This window comes from Oncorhynchus keta, chromosome 34, assembly GCF_023373465.1.
Source record: "Oncorhynchus keta strain PuntledgeMale-10-30-2019 chromosome 34, Oket_V2, whole genome shotgun sequence".
NCBI lineage: Eukaryota > Metazoa > Chordata > Actinopteri > Salmoniformes > Salmonidae > Oncorhynchus > Oncorhynchus keta.
The window spans coordinates 81,142,126-81,165,299 of NC_068454.1; the positions used below are offsets into that span (position 1 = coordinate 81,142,126).

Sequence of the window (23,174 nt, forward strand, 5' to 3'; positions counted from 1 at the left end):
AAATACAATTTTATATATTTATGTTTGAAGCCTGAAATGTGGCATAAGGTCGCAAAGTTCAAGGGGGCCGAATACTTTCGCAAGGCACTGTAAGTATCCTGTGTTCTCCCCTGTTCACATACAGACCAAAGGTGGCCTTCTCTGCTGGTTTGACTAACTCAGGAAAAGTAGGACCTTTCAATACTGAGACCCAACTGATCTACACCAAGATCTTCACAAACGTCGGCAACACCTACAACCCAAATACAGGTACAGTGGGGCAAAAAAGTATTTAGTCAGCCACCAATTGTGCAAGTTCTCCCACTTAAAAAGATGAGAGAGGCCTGTCATTTTCATCATAAGTACACTTCAACTATGACAGACAAAATTAGAAAGAAAATCCAGAAAATCACATTGTAGGATTTTTAATGAATTTATTTTCAAATTATGGTGGAAAATAAGTATTTGGTCACCTACAAACAAGCAAGATTTCTGGCTCTCACAGACCTGTAACTTCTTCTTTAAGAGGCTCCTCTGTCCTCCACTCGTTACCTGTATTAATGGCACCTGTTTGAACTTATCAGTATAAAAGAAACCTGTCCACAACCTCAAACAGTCACACTCCAAACTCCACTATGGCCAAGACTAAAGAGCTGTCAAAGGACACCAGAAACAAAATTGTAGACCTGCACCAGGCTGGGAAGACTGAATATGCAATAGGTAAGCAGCTTGGTTTGAAGAAATCAACTATGTGTGCAATTATTAGGAAATGGAAGACATACAAGACCACTGGTAATCTCCCTCGATCTGGGGCTCCACGCAAGATTTCACCCCGTGGGGTCAAAATGATCACAAGAACGGTGAGCAAAAATCCCAGAACCACACGGGGGGACCTAGTGAATGACCTGCAGAGAGCTGGGACCAAAGTAACAAAGCCTACCATCAGTAACACACTACGCCGCCAGCGACTCAAATCCTGCAGCGCCAGACGTGTCCCCCTGCTTAAGCCAGTACATGTCCAGGCCCATCTGAAGTTTGCTAGAGAGCATTTGGATGATCCAGAAGAAGATTGGGAGAATGTCATATGGTCAGATGAAACCAAAATATAACTTTTTGGTAAAAACTCAACTCGTCGTGTTTGGAGGACAAAGAATGCTGAGTTGCATCCAAAGAACACCATACCTACTGTGAAGCATGAGGGTGGAAACATAATGCTTTGGGGCTGTTTTTCTGCAAAGGGACCAGGACGACTGATCCGTGTAAAGAAAAGAATGAATGGGGCCATGTATCGTGAGATTTTGAGTGAAAACCTCCTTCCATCAGCAAGGGCATTGAAGATGAAACGTGGCTGTGTCATTCAGGATGACAATGATCCCAAACACACCGCCCGGGCAACGAAGGAGTGGCTTCGTAAGAAGCATTTCAAGGTCCTGGAGTGGCCTAGCCAGTCTCCAAATCTCAACCTCATAGAAAATCTTTGGAGGGAGTTGAAAGTCTGTGTTGCCCAGCAACAGCCCCAAAACATCACTGCTCTAGAGGAGATCTGCATGGAGGAATGGGCCATCATCCGACTTGCGCGATAGGAGAGAGAGCCCTGAGTGGCCAAGAGATGGGAATGCAGAGACAAATAGCCTTAGAGAAAGAAGGCTCAAGTAAAATATAGGCTACCTGCCTACTTGTGACAGATCAGATGGCCATCAGACACACATTTAGAAACAGAAAATGTGAGTAGTGAAATCAAATCAAATCGAATCAAATCAACTTTATTTATATAGCCCTTCGTACATCAGCTGATATCTCAAAGTGCTGTACAGAAACCCAGCCTAAAACCCCAAACAGCAAGCAATGCAGGTGTAGAAGCACGGTAGCTAGGAAAAACTCCCTTGAAAGGCCAAAACTTAGGAAGAAACCTAGAGAGGAACCAGGCTATGTGGGGTGGCCAGTCCTCTTCTGGCTGTGCCGGGTGGAGATTATAACAGAACATGGCCAAGATGTTCAAATGTTCATAAATGACCAGCATGGTCGAATAATAATAAGGCAGAACAGTTGCAACTGGAGCAGCAGCACGGTCAGGTGAACTGGGGACAGCAAGGAGTCATCATGTCAGGTAGTCCTGGGGCACGGTCCTAGGGCTCAGGTCCTCCGAGAGAGAGAAAGAAAAAGAGAATTAGAGAGAGCATATGTGGGGTGGCCAGTCCTCTTCTGGCTGTGCCGGGTGGAGATTATAACAGAACATGGCCAAGATGTTCAAATGTTCATAAATGACCAGCATGGTCGAATAATAATAAGACAGAACAGTTGAAACTGGAGCAGCAGCACGGCCAGGTGGACTGGGGACAGCAAGGAGTCATCATGTCAGGTAGTCCTGGGGCATGGTCCTAGGGCTCAGGTCCCCTGAGAGAGAGAAAGAAAGAGAGAAGGAGAGAACGCACACTTTGATTCACACAGGACACCGAATAGGACAGGAGAAGTACTCCAGATATAACAAACTGACCCTAGCCCCCCGACACAAACTACTGCAGCATAAATACTGGAGGCTGAGACAGGAGGGGTCAGGAGACACTGTGGCCCCATCCGAGGACACCCCCGGACAGGGCCAAACAGGAAGGATATAACCCCACCCACTTTGCCAAAGCACAGCCCCCACACCACTAGAGGGATATCTTCAACCACCAACTTACCATCCTGAGACAAGGCTGAGTATAGCCCACAAAGATCTCCGCCACGGGCACAACCCAAGGGGGGGGGCGCCAACCCAGACAGGATGACCACATCAGTGAATCAACCCACTCAGGTGACGCACCCCTTCCAGGGACGGCATGATCGGAGGTGTGCGTAATGATCTCCCTCTCAAAGACACGCTTCCATAGCCTCTATAGGATATGAACAAAATATAGGCGACTTACTTGTTATGTTCCTATCGGCTGTTGCAGTTTTAAAAACCACCACCCAACGTGGGTGCGTATCCCAAGTGTGGTTCACTGTGTGGACGTATTGACTGACTCACATGGCCACTTGATTGCGGAGCTCTTTATAGCCAAACACCGCACGAGCTGACAGTTGACCAAGGATAGCCTATGAAGAAACATGATGTCTGACTGACTGACTGAATGAGAGTATGCTGTAACATTAGAAACAAATAGGGCCTAACCTAAAATGACTTAACTTTTCAAAAACACTACTAGTATAGGCTATCAAAGGGATGTAACCAAATTATTGTTCAAAACAATGTGATTTATTTGTAGACTAGGACTACAGGTAAAACCCCACAACATAGCCTAATATGTTGTGTGCATAGTTTAGCTGGGGAGGAGAGGGAGGCGGGACTAGCTACCTTGACTGACGCTGACATCATCGAATCACCTGTTTCCTGTTTGCTGTTTCCTGTTCCACCACCAAACAACCTATTCAAACGACACATGTGAACAGCTAATTTGACCTCTTCAGGCAAAAATGCCACAAACAGTCAACTGTAACATCTAAATATTCAGTCAAAATGGTTTGGATCAGCAGGATTTGTTACCGGAAGGTTAGTAACCCAGTGTTATAAATACAGTTGCATCATAGTTCGCTAACAAGATATATACCAAATATATTTATAACTAACCCCTCCTGTCTGTGTGGCCCTACTATCCAGGTTGCCATGCTAGCTAGCTTAGTGTGCTAGTCGTAGGTGGTCTTCACGGTCAGTTTCGTAGACAGGAGCTAGTTGTTTGTGGTGTTCTATCAGTTTTACATGGTCGTTTCTACAATAAACTTGCTAGCTATGGAAATTGAAATAGTTTCACTGTGTAGCCTAACGTTACTGTCCACGTCATTATAGAAGACATTACAATATATTAATTGCTGTATTAGTATTAACAATATTAGTGTTTAGATATTAGATATTTCAGTTGTCTGACGCAAAGTGAAATGATGTCATCACTACTCTGTTTCCTCCAGTACGGTAACTTCGTGGACAACCTGCGTCTGTATGTGCGAGGGGGCAGTGGGGGGATGGGGCTGCCCCGTCTGGGGGGTCAGGGGGGGAAAGGGGGAGACGTGTGGGTGGTGGCTCAGAAGGAGATGACTCTGAAGAGGGTCAAGGATAAGTACCCCCAGAAACGCTTCATCGCTGGAGTAGGAATCAACAGCAGGTATGTCTTTTTGGAAGTGTCATGACATGAACTACCAGAAATCTAATCCAAGTCTCAACGTGTGTGTGTGTGTGTGTGTGTGTGTGTGTGTGTGTGTGTGTGTGTGTGTGTGTGTGTGTGTGTGTGTGTGGTGTCCGTACCCTGAGGGGGCAGAAAGGAGAGGACCAAGAAGTCATGGCTCCTCCTGGCATTACTGTCACCAACGATGATGGAAAGGTCCTCGGTAAGTCTTTACACACATTAGACACCATACACCTCCTTCAATGACACAAGGCACTGTGTACTGGTTGAAGATGATGTTGATGTCTGCACTCAGGATCAGAGTGTTGGGTGTAAATTTAACTGACCATAGCTCATCAATCCCCTCCATAGGTAAGCTGAACACTGAGGGAGATCGTGTGCTGGTGGCCAGAGGGGGTCAAGGAGGATCCTACCACTCAGAGTTCCTGCCCAGTAAGGGCCAGACCAGACAGATACGACTGGACCTCAAACTCATTGCTGACCTCGGCCTGGTGGGGTGAGACAGGACACACACACACACACAATCATACAGGAACACATTGACAACATGATTTCGCCCTTCATCATTACCAGGTTCCCCAATGCAGGAAAGTCCTCTCTACTGACCGCCCTGTCTCATGCCAAACCCCAGATTGCCAGCTATGCCTGTGAGTATTGAGTACACATTTACACACACACATCCTGTTGAAGTGAATGTTCCATATATTACCCAGTTTTTTATCAAATGTTTGAGTGGAGGATGACTCCATGATGTTTGAGTTATTTATGAATGTTAAATGTTTGTGTTGTCGTTCTGCAGTCACCACTCTGAGACCGGAGATTGGCAAGGTCATGTATGAAGACCATAAGCAGGTAAGAGAAGCAGATGAGGTCACTTCCTCCCTTTTGTGCAACTCAATAGTTTCCTTCACCTGATTGGTTCATTCTCAAGATGGTCTTTCTTCTGGTTTTTACATACTCTGCGTTCTCTCTCCTCTGATTGGTCCGTTCTGTCTTCTGATTGGTCCATTCTGTGTTCTCTTCTCGGATTGGTGTAGATCTCAGTGGCAGACCTCCCAGGGCTGATAGAGGGGGCCCACATGAATAGAGGCATGGGCCACCAGTTCCTCAAACACGTGGAGAGGACCAGACAGCTGCTCTTTGTGGTTCGACCTAAACACAAACACAATTTATGGTCAAAGTCTCAAGGAGATTTGTGGTGAGAAAGCCTCCAGCTGTAATACTGATGAAGTCTCTCTTCTCTCTCTGGTCATAGGTGGACGTTTGTGGTTTCCAGCTGGCAAGCAAAACGCCCTTTAGGTCTGCTTTTGAGGCTGTTCAACTTTTAATTAAAGTGAGGCTAGCAGGACACATCTACACAGGAAGCACCCCCTCCCTCCCTCCGAGCACCAGTATCATAATATGTTCTCTCTCTCTCCTTATCCCACTTTCTGCCGCCCGTCCCCTCCTCTCTCAACCCCTCCTATAGGAGTTGGAGCTGTATAAGGAGGATCTCCCGTGTAAGCCTGCTGTGTTGGTGGTCAATAAGATGGACCTGCCTGATGCAGAGGACAAACTCACAGAGCTGCAGGAGCAACTCCTAAACCCACACAGTAATCTAATGATATACATAGATTATAAACTTAGGTAATACTTAGGTAATTAAGGTGTACGATCTGTGACATTAGACTATTCATAGTGCCCCCCTGGTGTGCTTCTCCCTTTCAGAGTTCTCCCACCTGTTACCCGACGATATGCTTCCTAAGAACAACATGGTCTTCAGACACGTGGTTCCTATCTCAGCTGCCACCGGTTTTGGCATCGCACACCTCAAGACCTGTATCCGCCAATCACTAGACAAGGATGCCTCTATGGCAACGGACTCCCTGCACCGTGATAGGCTACAGGCACTGAGAGGGGCGGTCCCAGCCAAGAACACACTCACATGGGGCCCCACCGCCTCAGTTTGAGCTGAACTGTGGAACATTCAGGGTTAGTATGTTCTGCAGTTTTGAAAAAGGGTTTGAACTTGATTCATGTTCACTCAGCCTGGAACGTTTTCAATATTGTGGAAGTCAGGGTGATGTTCCTACCTATCATACCCTAGGTAGGATGACTCCTCAACATTCATCCTGGCTCTGCACCCTGCTTGAGACTATCTATGGAAAACACTAACGATGATGTCACCCACAGTCATAACCCAGGTGAGGGTGTTGCCGTCCTGCCTTCCCCTTATGACCACACTATGGACAGAGTTACAGAGGTTGAGGAAGAGGGCTGACAAAAAGGGGGGGTAGTACGTTTGTGTTTTTCTGCTGGATGTTGTCTCTGACTGTTTGATGTAATATGTTGCTTTTCCACCATGTAGTAATAAACATGTTAATTAATGCTGCCTCCTTTAGCAATAACCTCACCTTAAGGGACACTAAACATACATACACAGAAAATATTGATGAAAGTTTTATTTTATATTAAATATATTACAATACTGAACGATATTGTAAGAAAAGAAAAACAAATATGGGCATTGATTTTTGCATCATCAGTCTATGTACAGCATACAGTAAAAGACAAGTGCTGTAATTATACAGTGGGGTCTTAATGATTGACACCCTCCATAAAGATGAGCAATAATGACTGTGCAAAATAATTAAAATACTAAGCTATATTGTATTTTTTTTAAACAGGGGAAACGATTGATTTATACTAATACAGTTGCTCAGTGAAAGATTGTTTAACAAGTAATACTTATTTATCTCAAAAAGGAATGTCAAAATTGACACCCCTAAAGATTCTTACAAATAAAGTCAGTCAAAAGTTTATTTGGTCCCATATTCCTAGCACACATTTTTGCATCCAAGTTTTTAGAGTCACAAGCTTGGTGTGGTCATTGTGTGCTGTAGGAATATGGGACCGAATATGAAACTTTTGACTACTTTATAAGAACCCTTTGGCGTTTCAATCATTTTGACCCCTAACCTTTGAGGTAGATCTTTCTCTGAGCAAAAGTATTATCAAATAATATGATTTCCCAATTTTTTTTGTTACATACAATTTAGGTCAGTATTTGAATTATTTATTTTACAGTCATTATTACTCATGCAGGGTGGCAATAATTTGGGAACCGACTATATACATTTTGTAGCGGTACATATGAAGGTTATGGTCGCAGTAGGAGCATACTGCAGCAGGATGGGACTGCATGGTGGATTCAGAGGCTTGATATAACCTACCTCTCAGTAGACTGCATGGTGCGTTCAGAGGCCTGATATAACCAACATCTCAGTAGACTGCATGGTGCATTCAGAGGCCTGATATAACCTACATCTCAGTAGACTGCATGGTGCGTTCAGAGGCCTGATATAACCTACATCTCAGACTGCATGGTTCATTCAGAGGCCTGATATAACCTACATCTCAGACTGCATGGTGCATTCAGAGGCCTGATATAACCTACATCTCAGTAGACTGCATGGTGCATTCAGAGGCCTGATATAACCTACATCTCAGTAGACTGCATGGTGCATTCAGAGGCCTGATATAACCTACATCTCAGTAGACTGCATGGTGCGTTCAGAGGCCTGATATAACCTACCTCTCAGTAGACTGCATGGTGCATTCAGAGGCCTGATATAACCTACATCTCAGTAGACTGCATGGTGCGTTCAGAGGCCTGATATAACCTACCTCAGTAGACTGCATGGTGCGTTCAGAGGCCTGATATAACCTACCTCAGTAGACTGCATGGTGCGTTCAGAGGCCTGATATAACCTACTTCTCCACAGGCTATGGCTGGGTGCTGGGTGCTTGGTTGTATTGATACATTCAAGAATCTGTCCCTACTTTGTGGCGTTTGGACGTTTCTCTGTGGGTCCGGTTGGGTTACGTCAGTCAAGCCACTAATACAGATAACACACATCAGACAAGTTACATCTTGTTACCTGGACAGGTTCCACCTGCCACCATCCTAACATCTAATATACCTCAATCCTATGACCTGCAGATAAATTATCATAGATGTCAGAATTAAGACAGTATGATATTTAAAATATTGCTTGACAAGTATGATCCTTTATTTTCATATTACCACGGCCTAGGGAATCCCTTGGTCAAAACTCAAGTTACTAAGCACCAGCCAATCATATCGTAATTGAAATAAGACAAGAGTGATGAGAGCTTTTGTCAACATGAGCTCACCTGCACAGATCCCTATAGCATAATGCACCCCATGTTGCCATAGCTGCGTCCCATCCTCATAACATAGAAGACACGTACAGATCTTCACATGCCAGAGCAGTCCAAGACGAATGTGTGCTTTAAAAAACTAAAATGTCTGCATCATATCTCCGTTCCACTCAACGCACAGAAGAACAATAATGCAGTTGGTCTGTCTGAATAACGGCTGTACACAACACTGAGAAGTGAACATATAAAGGTACTTAAGAGTTAAAAAAAATACTTGAGACTTGTCATACAGTAGCAATATTAATGTGATATAGTGGTGATCTTAATATCTTTGCAGTCATAATGCATACAGTAGAAAATCAAAACGATCAGTGCCCACATTTTAAACTTAAGCATACGGAGTTAACATACAGCAGGCTTAACTGATATGGACAGTACAGTAACTACAGGATGGGGGTTGTGACTTCTGTACAAATACGTTTCCCTTTAGCCACAGATCTAAGATCAGCTTTCCACTCCCCAATTCACAACATTTACCATCAGGGGGGTAAGATACAAAACTGACCTTGGATCAGTGACTAGGGACACTTTATCCTACTCTGCGTAGGTAAGAACCTGAATCTTAAGCCACATTTAAACCACTAGATTACTCGGGCCATTCATGAAAATGTTTGAGACCTGGTTGATTATGTTGAAAACCTGTTCACTACTGATATGGGGTTTATGGTATGAAATTCCAAGAAGATAACAGCAATTGGCAATCAAGGAAAAAGTATTTCAATGTCATGCTTATTTCGTATTACAGCCTCACAGACAGATTACCAGAGAACAGCGATAGTGTGTTAGCTAGTAGATCCATTGTCATTCTGTTGGTCTTATAAATCTCAAACAGCAAGCACTGTACAGGACACTTCATCATTTACAGACAGCAGGGCAAACTTACAGTAGGAAACAAAACAAAAGCAAAAATGCACATTTTAATCATTTTATCCAAACAAATTCCAAATTCATCTGACACAATGTTCAGTTTCCACATTGTTATTCCCACATCGTCCAGTTGGATCTCAGTGGTGTTGTCGGTTCCAGTTGTATCTATCTGTTATGTCTGGTCTCACACTGTACACCAGGGGCGGACTGGGACCAGAAATCGGCTCTGGCATTTTAAACACAACGGCCCATTTCTTTCCTCGAGGCCCCCATTATTAGCAAGATAATTATAATTTTGCCCCCCTAAAAAACAAGTAAGACCCACTGTGTAAAAAATGGACCAGGCCATCTTGCATTTGCCCAAAATGCCAGATGGCCAGTCTGTCCCTGCTATACAGACAGACCGTAGTGTGGAATGTTTATAGTCACAGGACATTTCTCCAACTTCTCTGAATCACCATTACCAAATGAACATGAATATCACATCTAAAACTACAAAATAACACTTGTTCTCTCCCCTCTGTAGCGAGGAAGGGCTCATGGGACTATCTTAGTTCAAAATATATTCATCATTATCAATATCCAAATGGATAAAATGCTCAGTTAATGTTATAAATCAATGACATTCTTAAGTTTACTGTCTTAATTATGACGGGCTGTGACTGAGTGCATTACTCAGAGAAAGGGATGACACAAAGAGGAAATATAGAACACTGTTTGTACATTCTGCTGTGGAAGAAAACGAAAGCTGGAGTGTTCACACAGACACACGGGAGAGAAGAGAGAGAGTTCAGCCAGAAATGAAAAGAGAGAAACAGACAGAAAAAACAAGTACGGGGTCTCTACAAAGACCTACGGAGACCCTGTCTGTCTACAACACGAACCACAGCAGGAGGAGGAGAGGGGGAGCATCCCTTCATCATTCGCCTCCCAGTAAGTAAAAAAGAAAAGCACACATTACTCTGCCTTTAAGCTGTACATATTTACAACGATAACCAAATCCTCCAGGAAAACCTGACACGGCGAAAGAAAGAGAACAGGGAGTGGCTAGGGTCTAGGGGCTAAGGTCTAGGGTCTAGGGTCCATGTCAGGGGCAGTTGGCTAGTATAATGTGTGATACAGTTCATAATGAGTCGCTGATCACAGAGATAGAAGAAGCCTATAATGTAAAGAAAGCTTAAAGGCCTACAGTACGTATGACATCACCATCCCCCGCATGCTGTCCGTCCCAGACTTCTTCTTCTTTGTGACACTAGGAAGAGTTGATTAACAGGGTGTTCTCATGCATACAGTGTTGGAGTTTTCTACAGTAATTAAACAGCGTGCTTCAAAATGGTAGAGAAATCTGCCGATATGATAGCTGTCCGTGCCCCTCAACAGAGAGGAGCACCAATCAGAGGAGAGAGTTTACATAGGGGCAGGGCCAGAGGGGGGTTGGGGGGAGAGGTGAGTAAGGTATGGTGGGACGGTTTGAGGGAGGAGCTAGAAGAGTGTGGTGGAAGCTGGGGGGGATGTTGGGGTGTTGGGAGTGGGGGAGACATCCACAACGAGGCCTCTCCTCTCTGTCTGCACTGTTACCATCACAACACCTTTGCTTTTTCCTCACCAATTAGTGAAGGGCTGATCTCTGGTGGATCTCCAACTAATCTGAAAGGGATCTTGTCTTGCCTCGTTCTGTCTTGGCTTGTCAGTGTAGGAATGACAGATGGCTCCTGTAGCGTCCCCTACTGAGCAGGTCAGGTCTGACGGACCTCGCACACACTCTCACACATTCTCACACACTCTCACACTTTCCTCCTCTTCATCTTCCTCTGCTTCTATTTTCCGCTCACACCAGTTGCTCACTTTTTTCGTCATTTTGTTTCAATTTTGTTTTGCTTTGTACTTTTTAATTCATAGAAAAGTGGACGAAAATGTAGTTCTTAAGTAGTTTTGCAGAGTAGATAACAGGAGTGTTATATTGAAGTCTCCCACAGCTGCAGGAAAGGAAACGAGATGAAGAGACAAAGACTATAATTAGATAAAGGCTTCAGTACCTTAACTGCAGTTAACCCCACAATGCAATGGGGGTATTTATAGTACACACGTCATGAACTACTACTGTATTTACCTACTTTCTAGGACTTTATGTACAGTATGTTACATATGAGATGTTATGTACAGTATGTTACATATGAGATGTTATGTACAGTATGTTACATATGAGATGTTATGTACAGTATATGCTACATATGAGATGTTATGTGCAGTATGTGCTATATACTGTGTTATTATAGTAGTTTACCCTGGCACTCTGCCTGTTGGCCTTCTTCTGGTCGTCGGGGAGGGGGGGCATGGGGTAAGGGTACCTCCGGCTGGATGCAATGGACCCCGTGGAGGAGGTGGGCGACTTCGCCGGGGAGAGCGTCCTGAAAGAGACAGGAAATTACCTCACTATAAACGGTGATATCATCATTCTTACTGATCTGCCCGGAATAGGCAGAAGTTGCACCTAAACACCGAGGCAGACATTTGTTCATGACCCTAATGTTTAAGGTGCAGATTGGGAGTATGATAATTTGACCCTAGAGCTGTGGTTAGGGGAAGCATCTGCCTGTGCCAGAGTAGACCAGCCTGAACTGCCCTGGTCTGGGAACAGTCACCTCTACCTCTCATCGACCTGCCTATGACATCCTCAACCGCTGCACCATCATCAGCAATGCAACAGGGTCAGCTGTGCTGTGGCTGGAGTGGGAGTGGGCAGGTCAGTCAGACACCCACTGAGTACAGTTAATTTGACTAGACCTGTGCCTGTGTTGGGGTGTATCTGGGCTGGTCCAGGACCAGAAGATGTAGTGGAGATGGTGTCATGGTGGGTAAATGTGAACCGACCAGGCCGGTGAGCACAGAGACACTCAGTAGACTCAGACATGTGTGTAGCACAATGATGACATCAGAGCAAACACAACACTGAATATGCAGAGATAAAGAAAGAGAAGATGGAAAGAGCAACGGAGGGAATTAAGGAAATAGACTAGTAATAGAGATTATTTCTAATGACTTCCTTTTTGGTGTCATTACAAATAAAGCAAGACAATTATGTTACTCAATACTCAACAAAATGTAAAACTGTTGTAAAAGTTCAGCAGCTATTGATACATCCAACCATCGTACGCTAAAAGCAATGAATCATGGGAGTCCAAAGACACAAGAGGACCAATAGCTGTCAACCAAAGCTCTGACATCATCACCAGAACTACCAATCAATCTGCTCTTTATCTGTGATAAAGGGAGCTGACCCCCATTTGGTAACCACTGGTACAACCCTTCCCTACCTCCCCTGGCCAAATTGAACCCAAATACACAGACCAAGCCAAAGGGGAGTTAAAAGAGGGGGGTGGGGGGTGTTGAGGAATAGGAGATGATCTGAGGTAATACCTAAGGTAGGGTCCTTCACTGTTTTTATTCACATCTTCTACCCACTTAGTTACATCATAATGCTCTGTTTGGAAGCGAGGGGTTAAATACCTGCAGGAGTGGGGATTGATAGACACACCGAGAAGGGAGGAGGAAAGGAGAAGAGGAAACAGGAGGAAAAAGAGGATGAGAGGGAGGAGGATGGAGATGAGGAAGAGGGAGAAAGAGGACGAGGGAGGAAGAGGAGATATTTTAAGAGAGCAGAGCAGAGCAGACCAATGACATTCTGAACACACCACCAAGATGCAAGTGAGAGGAAGACAAGATGGGACTGTGAAGAACTTGACTAGATGAATGTGTGTTTTAGTAAGATGGTCATTTGCATTTTGTCCACATGTCACAAATCAGTCCAAGCAGTTAAATTCTCCTCATTCACTCCCATGCATTCAAACAAGAACAGTTGCTCTGTAAATGACCTCAGGTGTCAAGACCAGGAAACAAACAAACAAACAAACAACAGCAGGCTGGGAGATCAACAAGGCTGAAAGGTCAACAAGGCTGAAAGGTCAACAAGGCTGAAAGGTCAACAAGGCATTAATTGTGTTCATTCACGGGGAGCATGTGCAGTTAGGGTTGTTTTTGAGTGGCCATGCTAGAAAGGACTGAAGTATGGTTTCACAGATGTCATCTTTCTAAGCAATAGCCCTGACCTTAACACTTAACCTTTACATTTACCCTCACCCGTAACACTAACCCTTAGATAAAAACAAATAGCATTTGTCCGTTCAAGCATGGCCATAGTGACTGCCATTAAGTCCCACATGCACTCTACAATGACATTTTTTTTTATAGAAAAGTGCAGTACAACATTCTAGGACCATGGCGTCTCTGAGGTAACAAAATCTGGTAGTAGTCAATGTAACTCACTAATACACTTTCTTATAAAGTTCTTGTGAAATGCTGGATTCACAGATTCTACAAGTACCCCACAATCTGTATAAGTCTATTTCACCATACAGAACCTCTTGGCTTGCTGCTATTTGAGCTGATTTCTATAGTGACTGAATGGGTGTAAATACAATCCCTGAGCCATGTGGAAGCCCATCCAGGAACATGGTGACTTACTCTGTAGAGTTGGAGCGAGGACGGAACTTCTTCCCTTTCGACTTCTTGCGATTTCCACTCAGATTTCCTACAGAGGAAGGACACAGAAACACGTGGTTAGCACAGGGAAATATAACTCTGTGTGTGTGTGTGTGTGTGTGTGTGTGTGTGTGTGTGTGTGTGTGTGTGTGTGTGTGTGTGTGTGTGTGTGTGTGTGTGTGTGTGTGTGTGTGTGTGTGTGTGTGTTTGTGTGTGTATACCTTGCCATGAGTTGCTCCTGGGTCGTCCGTTCTCACAAATGTCAGAGATGTGTTTGGCGTCAGGGATTCGCTCGCTCCACGAGTGGGACAGACCGTTAGACCTTCACACACATACAGAGTTAGATTTCCTTGTGAAACAGTGATAACCATTATCATCACGATCATCATTACTGACAACCTGATCCCCAGACTTAAATTTTTTTTATTTAGCCTTTATTTAACTAGGCAAGTCAGTTCAGAACAAATTCTTATTTATAATGGCGGCCTACACCGGCCGAACACGGACGACGCTGGGCCAGTTGTGTGCCACCCTATGGGACTCCCAATCACGGTCGGTTGTGATACGGTCGGTTGCCTCAAGCACTGAGATGCAGTGCCTTAAACCGCTGCATCACTTGGGAGCCCAGATTTACAACATCTGTTTAGTGGGTTTGATTTCTGGGACCACCCATACGTAAAATGTATGCACACACGACTGCATATTAATATATTATTATAATATTATTTTCCTTCGTCTACAGTAGAGAACAGACAGACAGCTCAAAGTAGGAGGAGGAGAGGAAGGAGACTGATGGTACATTCCATGAGAACAGACTACCACACCATGACGACTGTGAACGATAGCATGATGACAGAGAGTGATACCATGACAACATGATGAGAAGAATGTGCAGAAAGAGGCATATTGCAACCAACACAACCAACTACACATATTGCGAACAAGACACGATACCCTCGACACACACAAAATAAGAAACCCCCTCACCACAGAGACACACACACACACACACACACACACACACACACACACACACACACACACACACACACACACACACACACACACACACACACACACACACACACACACACACACACACACACACACAGACGTTTACGATGGCAGTGAGATGGTGTCACACCTGAATGCAAACAGAGAGATGTTTTGTGAGATGGAGGCGATGGAGGGGGGGAAAGAGAGCGTGTATATCTGCAGGTTAGACAGACAGCCAGACCTCTTCTTGGAGCTACAGCCTGAGTTGGTGCTGACCCCAGGGGCCAGGTCACTGTAGAACGAGTCTGCATCCCCGGGTTTCTTCACATAGTCACCCGGAGGCATTTGCCTGAGAAACGCCAACAAACATTAGACATCTGAACACTGTCATGACATAGATTTCACAAACACATCAACAAATTGACCAACACATAAATAGATCAATTACTAATGACCGTTAAAGAAAATGTGGAATTGTAAGTCGCGCTGCTAAATGACAAAAATGTAAATGGGAACGAATAAGGATGACAAACCTGCAGAATCTTCTGTGAACCTCTGACTCAACGTAGCACCGCTGTCTGTAGCTCCTGTTAGTGAAGAAGGACAGTCACGTCAGACACACTGACCAATGACAGGATCCCAAGCCAGTTCCTAGTCAGCTATCCCAGGTCTAGAGCTGAGGTCCAGCTGTACTCACTTGTATCCCCAGGCGGTGATGGCCAGGATGAGAGCCAGGAACAGAATGGAGCCAGCGATGGCCCCGATGATGATGTTAGTACTGGTGATACCTGAGAGAGGGGGGGGGAGAGAGAGCACTTTATAAACAAACTGTATTATAGTTGTTTCCAGATGAATCTGTAGGAGAAACACACTTTGAAGTGATCAAGTGGGTACACCTCACTTCAATAGTACACTAACACACAGCACACTCAGAGGGAAGAGATCTGAAAGGAAAGAGGGGGGAGGAAACAGATTACAAACATTGATGTGTATGTTTTTGAGGGGAAACGTAGAAAGATTCAAAAACATGACTGACTACAGGCTGGGGAGACTGGGATGGGGTGAGAGGAGGAGAAAGAGGAGGTAGTGACATCACAGAAGGAGCAAACACAATGAAGAGGAACTCAGATCTGACCTCAGCGTCACTCCATCAATGACATGAGCCTGTCGACAAAGAATGTGTGTGAAAATAAACAACAAACAAAAAGAAAGATGTGCCTGGTTGTTGTTTTTTTAACAAATACTAATGCAAACGTAAAGGCCAAAAATAATGATTATATGCAAAATAACTAAACAATGAATGAACCAATGATTTATGATTAAAATAAAGGCTTAAATATGTATGTCCAACCAAAACCTCTCACAGAGTCTTAGTGTAAATAGGGGGAGAGGGAAAGAGTTAGAGTGTGAGAGAGTGCGAGAGTGCGAGAGTGCGAGAGTGCGAGAGTTAGAGAGAGAGAGAGAGAGAGAGAGAGAGAGAGAGAGAGAGAGAGAGAGAGAGAGAGAGAGATATTTATAAGCAGGGCTTATATAAATAGGAGGAGAGGGAAAGCGTTAGAGAGAGATAGGGAGAGAGAGACAGAGAGACAGAGAGAGATATTTATGAGCAGGGCTTATATAAATAGGAGGAGAGGGAAAGAGTTAGAGAGAGATAGGGAGACGTGTGGAGTTATTTGTACCTGATACAGAGGCGGTGGGTCCAACCACCAGGTAGCTGAGAGGAGACGTGGAGTTACAATCGTCTCCAGTCCAACCCAAGTGACACACACACTTCAGCTCGTTACTACAAATCTGCAACAGACACATACACAAGCATGCAGGCACACACACCAAAAAATATGTATTAGGAGCTGAAAGGTTGGAGAGAGAGAGAGAAAGTGGGTGTGCATGCATGTGTGTGTTTGTGCATTTGTGTGTGTGTATCCGTACCCCGTGTCCAGAACAGATGCTCTTCTCGGTGGTTCCAGGGCAGGTGCTGAAGTTGAACTCCTGAAGGGGCAGACACTTGTGGTTGAAGCAGACCCTCTCTGTCCCACAGGCTGTCCCATCCTCCACATAGCCCAGGTCACTGTCCCCGTCTATCATCACATGACCCCCACTGACATACAGCACACAACACAGCACAGTTACAGATATATCACAGTTCATATAGAAGTTACACAGGGACATAAATCAAATATAGAATTGAATTCACAAAGAGAGAGCTAGAGACGTTATTCTGTATATGCTCTGGAGGCCTGCATCGTCAGAGAGAGAGAGCTAGAGGCATTATTCTGTATGTGCTCTGGAGGCCTGCATCGTCAGAGAGAGAGCTAGAGGCATTATTCTGTATGTGCTCTGGAGGCCTGCATCAGAGAGAGAGAGCTATAGGCATTATTCTGTATGTGCTCTGGAGGGAAAGACACACTACGCCGCCAGGGACTCAAATCCTGCAGTGCCAGACGTGTCCCCCTGCTTAAGCCAGTACATGTCCAGGCCCGTCTGAAGTTTGCTAGAGAGCATTTGGATGATCCAGAAGAAGATTGGGAGAATGTCATATGGTCAGATGAAACCAAAATTGAAACTTTTTGGTAAAAACTCAACTCATTGTGTTTGGAGGACAATGAATGCTGAGTTGCATCCAAAGAACACTATACCTACTGTGAAGCATGGGGGTGGAAACATCATGCTTTGGGGCTGTTTTTCTGCAAAGGGACCAGGACGACTGATCCGTGTAAAGGAAAGAATGAATAGGGCCATGTATCGTGAGATTTTGAGTGAAAACCTCTTTCCATCAGCAAGGACATTGAAGATGAAACGTGGCTGGGTCTTTCAGCATGACAATGATCCCAAACACACCGCCCGGGCAACGAAGGAGTGGCTTCGTAAGAAGCATTTCAAGGTCCTGGAGTGGCCTAGCCAGTCTCCAGATCTCAACCCCATAGAAAATCTTTGAAGGGAGTTGAAAGTCTGTGTTGCCCAGCAACAGCCCCAAAACATCACTGATCTAGAGGAGATCTGCATGGAGGAATGGGACAAAATACCAGCAACAGTGTGTGAAAACCTTGTGAAGACTTACAGAAAACGTTTGACCTCTGTCATTGCCAACAAAGGGTATATAACAAAGTATTGAGATAAACTTTTGTTATTGACCAAATACTTATTTTCCACCATTATTAAAAATTAAAAATGTGATTTTCTGGATTTTTTTTCTAATTTTGTCTGTCATAGTTGAAGTGTACCTATGATGAAAATTACAGGTCTCTCTCATCTTTTTAAGTGGGAGAACTTGCACAATTGGTGGCTGACTAAATACCTTTTTTGCCCCACTGTATGTGTCTTTGAATGATTAAATAAATAAATCAAATAAATCAATCATCAGTTGAGACAAATTGCATCCCCAGAGAGAGTCTGACTAAAGGTGCCTATGTGGGTTGGTGGTGTTGTGTGTTCATGATAATTACAGTACAATTAAAGATAAATGGGTCCACATAATAGGAATTTTGTTCCGCGAAATAGTAATTGTGTTTAGTGACGTAAATATAAGGAGGTCGCTTTATCAATCAGTGTGTGTAAATATCTATTAATGGACTGTAATTCCTTAGCAACCAAAGGAGAACCATAACGCGCTGAATGAATCAGAGTCTGATGACCTCTGACCGAGTCACACTGGGCTGAGTGGTGTGTGTGTGTTTGTGTCTGTGTACCTGCAGTCCAGCGAGGCACTGTGCTGTGCAACAGAGAAGGATGTCAGTCCCCCCTGCAACTCTCCTAGTCGGGGGGCCGGCGATATGTTGGAACATAGCAGGTACCCACAATGCACGTCTCTGAAACACAGGAAGTAGTGATGAACCTTCTCTCTAAGTTCAGGTTCCATTAGTTACCTAAACTTTGCTGGACACATGTTATGTTCAAGGATAAAAGTACAGTGTGATGTCATGTCATTGTATTCAAGCACAACAGAACTGTGACATAAACAGGTGTCCTTACTGCTTGTTGCATTGGATCCATGTGTCTTTGTCCTTCCCACAGTTCCCCTTCTCTGTCCCCTCGATATTCAACTTCTCATAACAGAACTTATCAGCAGCGGTCGCCTCTGAAAAATCAAACAATGAACAGGGATGATGTCACAACCTACATAAATAACCCTGCATTGAGTGTCTTTGAGGTCGACATAAAAACGTTACTCACTCTCTCCCCACAGGTACTTGCACTGTCTGTCTTTGGTCTTGCACCTCCCGTTGAAGCAACGACCCTGAGGAATGGTACACGTCAAACACAAACACACACCTGTACACACCAACTGGTCCACTCTGATCATTCTTGATATCTCTTACCTGTTCCTTTTCACATGAGTAGCCGTCCATCTTGTGCACGTTCGGGGGACACTGGCTGGAGTTACCAGTGCAGTTCTCTGGAATATCACAGTCATTCACTGCCTCCCTACACACCACGCCCATAAACTCCATCTGTCCACACACAACACAGGTCAAAGCATGTCAGCAGGTGTATGACATTTACTCCTGAAGTACTGACCTGTTGCACAGACTACAACCACTGTACTTATTATTTGACCCTGTTGGTCATCTATGAACGTTTAAACATCTTGAAGAACAATCTGGTCTTAATGGCCATGCACTCTTATAATCTCCACCTGTCACCCCCTCAGAGCCTGGTTCCTCTCCACCTGGCACAGCCAGAAGAGGACTGGCACCCCCTCAGAGCCTGGTCCCTCTCCACCTGGCACAGCCAGAAGAGGACTTGCACCCCCTCAGAGCCTGGTTCCTCTCCACCCGGCACAGCCAGAAGAGGACTGACACTCCCTCAGAGCCTGGTTCCTCTCCACCTGGCACAGCCAGAAGAGGACTGACACTCCCTCAGAGCCTGGTTCCTCTCCACCTGGCACAGCCAGAAGAGGACTGGCACCCCCTCAGAGCCTGGTTCCTCTCCACCTGGCACAGCCAGAAGAGGACTGGAACCCCCTCAGAGCCTGGTTCCTCTCCACCTGGCACAGCCAGAAGAGGACTGGCACCCCCTCAGAGCCTGGTTCCTCTCCACCTGGCACAGCCAGAAGAGGACTGGCACCCCCTCAGAGCCTGGTTCCTCTCCACCTGGCACAGCCAGAAGAGGACTGGAACCCCCTCAGAGCCTGGTTCCTCTCCACCTGGCACAGCCAGAAGAGGACTGGCACCCCCTCAGAGCCTGGTTCCTCTCCACCTGGCACAGCCAGAAGAGGACTGGCACTCCCTCAAAGCCTGGTTCCTCTCCACCTGGCAAAGCCAGAAGAGGACTGGCACCCCCTCAGAGCCTGGTTCCTCTCTAGGTTCCTGCCTTTGTAGGGAGTTTTTCCAAGCCACCGTTCTTCTACAACTGCATTGCTTGCTGTTTGGGGTTTTAGGCTGGGTTTCTGTATAACACTTCATGACATTTGCTGGTGTAAAAAGGGCTTTATAAATACATTTGATTGATTGAATACGCATATATGCGTGTTGTGACAATGCATAGTGTCCTGTACCTGACAGTTGTTACAGCAGAGTCCGTCGCTACACTTTGAGCCTTGTGTGAGTGTACACTTCTGACAGCACTTCTCTCCCTCCCTCTCGCACTCCTAGTGAAGGAACACAAACACATATAAACAAACACATATGAAACAAGGTTCCCTGTAGATTCTCCAGGACCAGAGGTGTTTAGGGCCAATGTCTGTCCACTCTCAGCTACTCACCGCTGGGCTACCACAGTCACACTCCTCCCCTGGCTCCACCAAACCATTCCCACACTCTGGAGGGTCAACCAGCTGGAGTCACAGAGAGTGAGGGGGGAGAGTGAAAGAGAGGGGAGAGGAGAGAGGTTAGGTTTATCTAAGTGCCTTGGGTGAAATTTAAGAAAAGCGCTTTATAAGCTTTGAAGTTATTTTCTTCATTATCCCCCTCCAGGTGTGTGTGTGTGTGTGTGTGTGTGTGTGTGTGTGTGTGTGTGTGTGTGTGTGTGTGTGTGTGTGTGTGTGTGTGTGTGTGTGTGTGTGTGTGTGTGTGTGTGTGTGTGTGTGTGTGTGTGTGTGTGTGTGCGTGTGTGTGTGTGTGTGTGTGTCTGTACCTTTATGGGTTTGTTGAAGAGACAGGCACCACCACCAGTGTTGAGGAAGGTGTGGTACTCCTCCACATTGCAGTTGGAGAACCTCTTGGGCAGGTAGAAGCTGTTCAACACAACCACAGAGTCACACAGTTACAGTGGAAACAACTGCAGCACGTCAACAACAACACACATCCCTCTGAGACACACTGTGCCACTCTTGTGTTGCTTTAGCGTTGTCCTTACAGAGAGAAGGCCAGTAGTGTGGTATATACTTACAAATGACCCTATATGAACAGGAAGGAAGCATTCACCACAAAACGTGTTGAACAAGACTGATTAACATTTCTGACTGATTCTAAGAGTTGGTTCCATTTCAGTTCAATCCAATCCCTTACAGCTCACCATCTATAGAATAACACACACACACACACCTTTTATCTGTTGATGACCACAGTCAGAGTCAGGGACAGAGAATAGGGAGAGTAGCGGTAAGGCATTGGCATACTAGATTAATATTGACTGATGGTGTGTAGAGGAAATAATATTTGTCACATTATTATTGTTGTTGTTATTGTCCTTGTTGTTGCTTCTGGTTGTGAATCATAACCTTCACACAATCTGTGATGTGTGGTGGCAGAAATCAGGTCCCATTGATAGCTTAAGGACAAAGGTGTCTTTTGTTGCAGAAAATGATTGACTTGAAATTAATACATTTCTGCAGACCACCTTTGCCCTGAAGTAATCAATAGCACCTGGTTTTCTAGTAAGCAATTGACAATCAATCAGGGGTCTTTCTGTTGTTGGTCTGTCATTGTTAGTGTTGGCCCCTTGCTGCTCTGCATTCCTGCAATCGGGGCTTAGCCTCAGACGCCATTGTCCTGTCTCGCCATAGCACTGTTGCTAAATGATACAGCAAATATGTATCCACTTTGAGTAGTAATGCTAGTGAGTGGCTAATGGGAGCGAGTGCTGTAAACACAATGCAGCAAATCCTGGGCCCAACAGGAGCTTTCCCGGAGAAAGGAAATGGTGGAAGTCAAGGGACTGAGTTGAGTTTGGATTATTGTAGCACTTACAATAGTAGTGAGAGTCATACTGATTAGGAATCAAACAAAGGCTCACAATAACAGAGAGAGAGAGAGACCTCCAATGGCAATATAGATATACATCAACCCTCCCTTACTTCTTTCTATGTTTCTCTCGGTCTCTTCTTCTCTCTCGCTAAACACTCTAAATGAAGAGAGGATAGTGTATGATGACTGATAAAGAACATTTCCCATTTGTGGGCGGTGGCCCCAACATAGCCTCAACATAGTAAAACCCTCAGTAATGAAGAACCTGACACAGAGGAACCCAGTGTGATACAAACACAAGTCTCTCATTCATCTAGTGCATTATGGCACCCCCAGGCTGGCTAACAACCCAATTATGCGCACGCACACACACACACACACACACACACACACACACACACACACACACACACACACACACACACACACACACACACACACACACACACACACACACACACACACACACACACACACACACACACACACACACACACACACACACAGAGCAGATAGAACACACACTATTTAAGGAACCCAGATAGAACCCAAACCCTTTTGATGGAGAGAACCACCACACAGTAAACTGTCAGTATTAGTTAACAGGAACAGACATGCAGGCGCTGAGAAGAGGAAATAAAAAGTGACTGATACTTGCTCATTGAATACGAGTGTCTGAAATACCATTGACCTCTGCTTAGAGAGAGGGAGTCTGGGTAAGAGCCATGTGCTGGGGAAAGGGTAAATAATAACTTCTGACCTTTGACATGCTGACCCCAAGGAGAGGTTGCTAAAGTCAGATAACAATATCAAAGATAGAATCCTAAAAGGGGTCCGTGCTGTTGAGTACAGTATTAATGGAGATAAATCACATTGGTCTCGTACGGGAATGACATTGCAGACTGTATCAATCGGTTAGATGGACAAGACATGATGGGTAGGGCTCATTGTCAAAGCTTTAAGGGGGAAAAGGGATCCCCCCTATGAGTATAACAGTAGTACAATCCGTTGCTCCAAAAGTGCTCAGCGAGTGACATCAGCCCAAAACTGAAAAAATATATGAAAATAATCTGAAAAATATATGTACATAATGAACATAAATAAATACAGCTGAGATCAGACCACAGAGCTGTATTTCTTTACACTGCATCATCATCATCTGAAGAAGACGAAGCTACGGCGGGACGTCGAGCCACAGAGGCCGTAATGCTATTGGATGGAATGGGAAAGGTTGAGATGACTGACAACCCTTCCAGGCAGCCGATTGGTTCAAACTGCACGAGCAGCG

At 44.9% G+C, this 23,174-nt stretch overlaps 2 protein-coding genes across 17 annotated transcripts in view; one reads left to right on the forward strand and one right to left on the reverse strand.

Moving 5' to 3' along the window:
- The first annotated feature begins 3,340 nt into the window (after positions 1-3,340).
- LOC118373849 (GTP-binding protein 10-like) lies at positions 3,341-6,502 on the forward strand. 3 transcript variants are annotated; one of them, XM_052495483.1, is made up of 11 exons: positions 3,341-3,508; positions 3,922-4,114; positions 4,246-4,338; positions 4,488-4,632; positions 4,710-4,783; positions 4,936-4,988; positions 5,174-5,281; positions 5,392-5,469; positions 5,605-5,728; positions 5,844-6,107; positions 6,223-6,502. In XM_052495483.1, the coding sequence occupies exons 1-10, from the start codon at positions 3,476-3,478 to the stop codon at positions 6,083-6,085; spliced, it is 1,143 nt and encodes a 380-aa protein (XP_052351443.1). In that variant the 5' UTR covers positions 3,341-3,475; the 3' UTR covers positions 6,086-6,107; positions 6,223-6,502. The 3 variants fall into 3 exon arrangements, with proteins under 3 accessions (XP_052351443.1, XP_052351444.1, XP_052351442.1); XM_052495484.1 differs by having other exon boundaries at positions 3,922-4,115; positions 4,262-4,338; positions 5,844-6,502; XM_052495482.1 differs by having other exon boundaries at positions 5,844-6,502.
- A 60-nt stretch (positions 6,503-6,562) lies between these two features.
- Positions 6,563-23,174, reverse strand: part of LOC118374508 (disintegrin and metalloproteinase domain-containing protein 22-like) — a 100,066-nt gene continuing 83,454 nt past the window's right edge. The window contains exons 15-32 of one of the 14 annotated variants that reach the window (XR_008091103.1): positions 20,835-20,934; positions 20,464-20,535; positions 20,257-20,349; positions 19,079-19,210; positions 18,933-18,996; positions 18,732-18,837; positions 18,449-18,568; positions 16,692-16,860; positions 16,442-16,553; positions 15,460-15,550; positions 15,296-15,349; positions 14,911-15,111; positions 13,988-14,088; positions 13,749-13,815; positions 11,512-11,635; positions 7,847-11,203; positions 7,569-7,620; positions 6,563-7,482 (exon numbers count right to left, since the gene is read on the reverse strand). Coding sequence is in view for 2 of the 14 variants with exons in the window: in XM_052495480.1 (XP_052351440.1) it covers positions 11,183-11,203; positions 11,512-11,635; positions 13,749-13,815; positions 13,988-14,088; positions 14,911-15,111; positions 15,296-15,349; positions 15,460-15,550; positions 16,442-16,553; positions 16,692-16,860; positions 18,449-18,568; positions 18,732-18,837; positions 18,933-18,996; positions 19,079-19,210; positions 20,257-20,349; positions 20,464-20,535; positions 20,835-20,934 (1,627 nt within the window). In the remaining 12 variants the exon portion in view is untranslated. Of the gene's footprint in view, positions 11,204-11,511; positions 11,636-13,748; positions 13,816-13,987; positions 14,089-14,910; positions 15,112-15,295; positions 15,350-15,459; positions 15,551-16,441; positions 16,554-16,691; positions 16,861-18,448; positions 18,569-18,731; positions 18,838-18,932; positions 18,997-19,078; positions 19,211-20,256; positions 20,350-20,463; positions 20,536-20,834; positions 20,935-23,174 lie in introns of all 14 variants that reach the window. The other 13 variants (XR_008091102.1, XR_008091100.1, XR_008091098.1 and 10 more) reach the window with 13 other exon arrangements.

Coding starts and splice junctions, on each gene's coding strand:
- LOC118373849 (XM_052495482.1), top strand. CDS start 3,476: ATGGTTTGGATCAGCAGGATTTGTTACCGGAAG. Junction 5,282..5,391: donor CCAGACAGCTGCTCTTTGTG/GTTCGACCTAAA, acceptor CTCTGGTCATAG/GTGGACGTTTGTGGTTTCCA. Junction 5,729..5,843: donor GCAACTCCTAAACCCACACA/GTAATCTAATGA, acceptor TCTCCCTTTCAG/AGTTCTCCCACCTGTTACCC.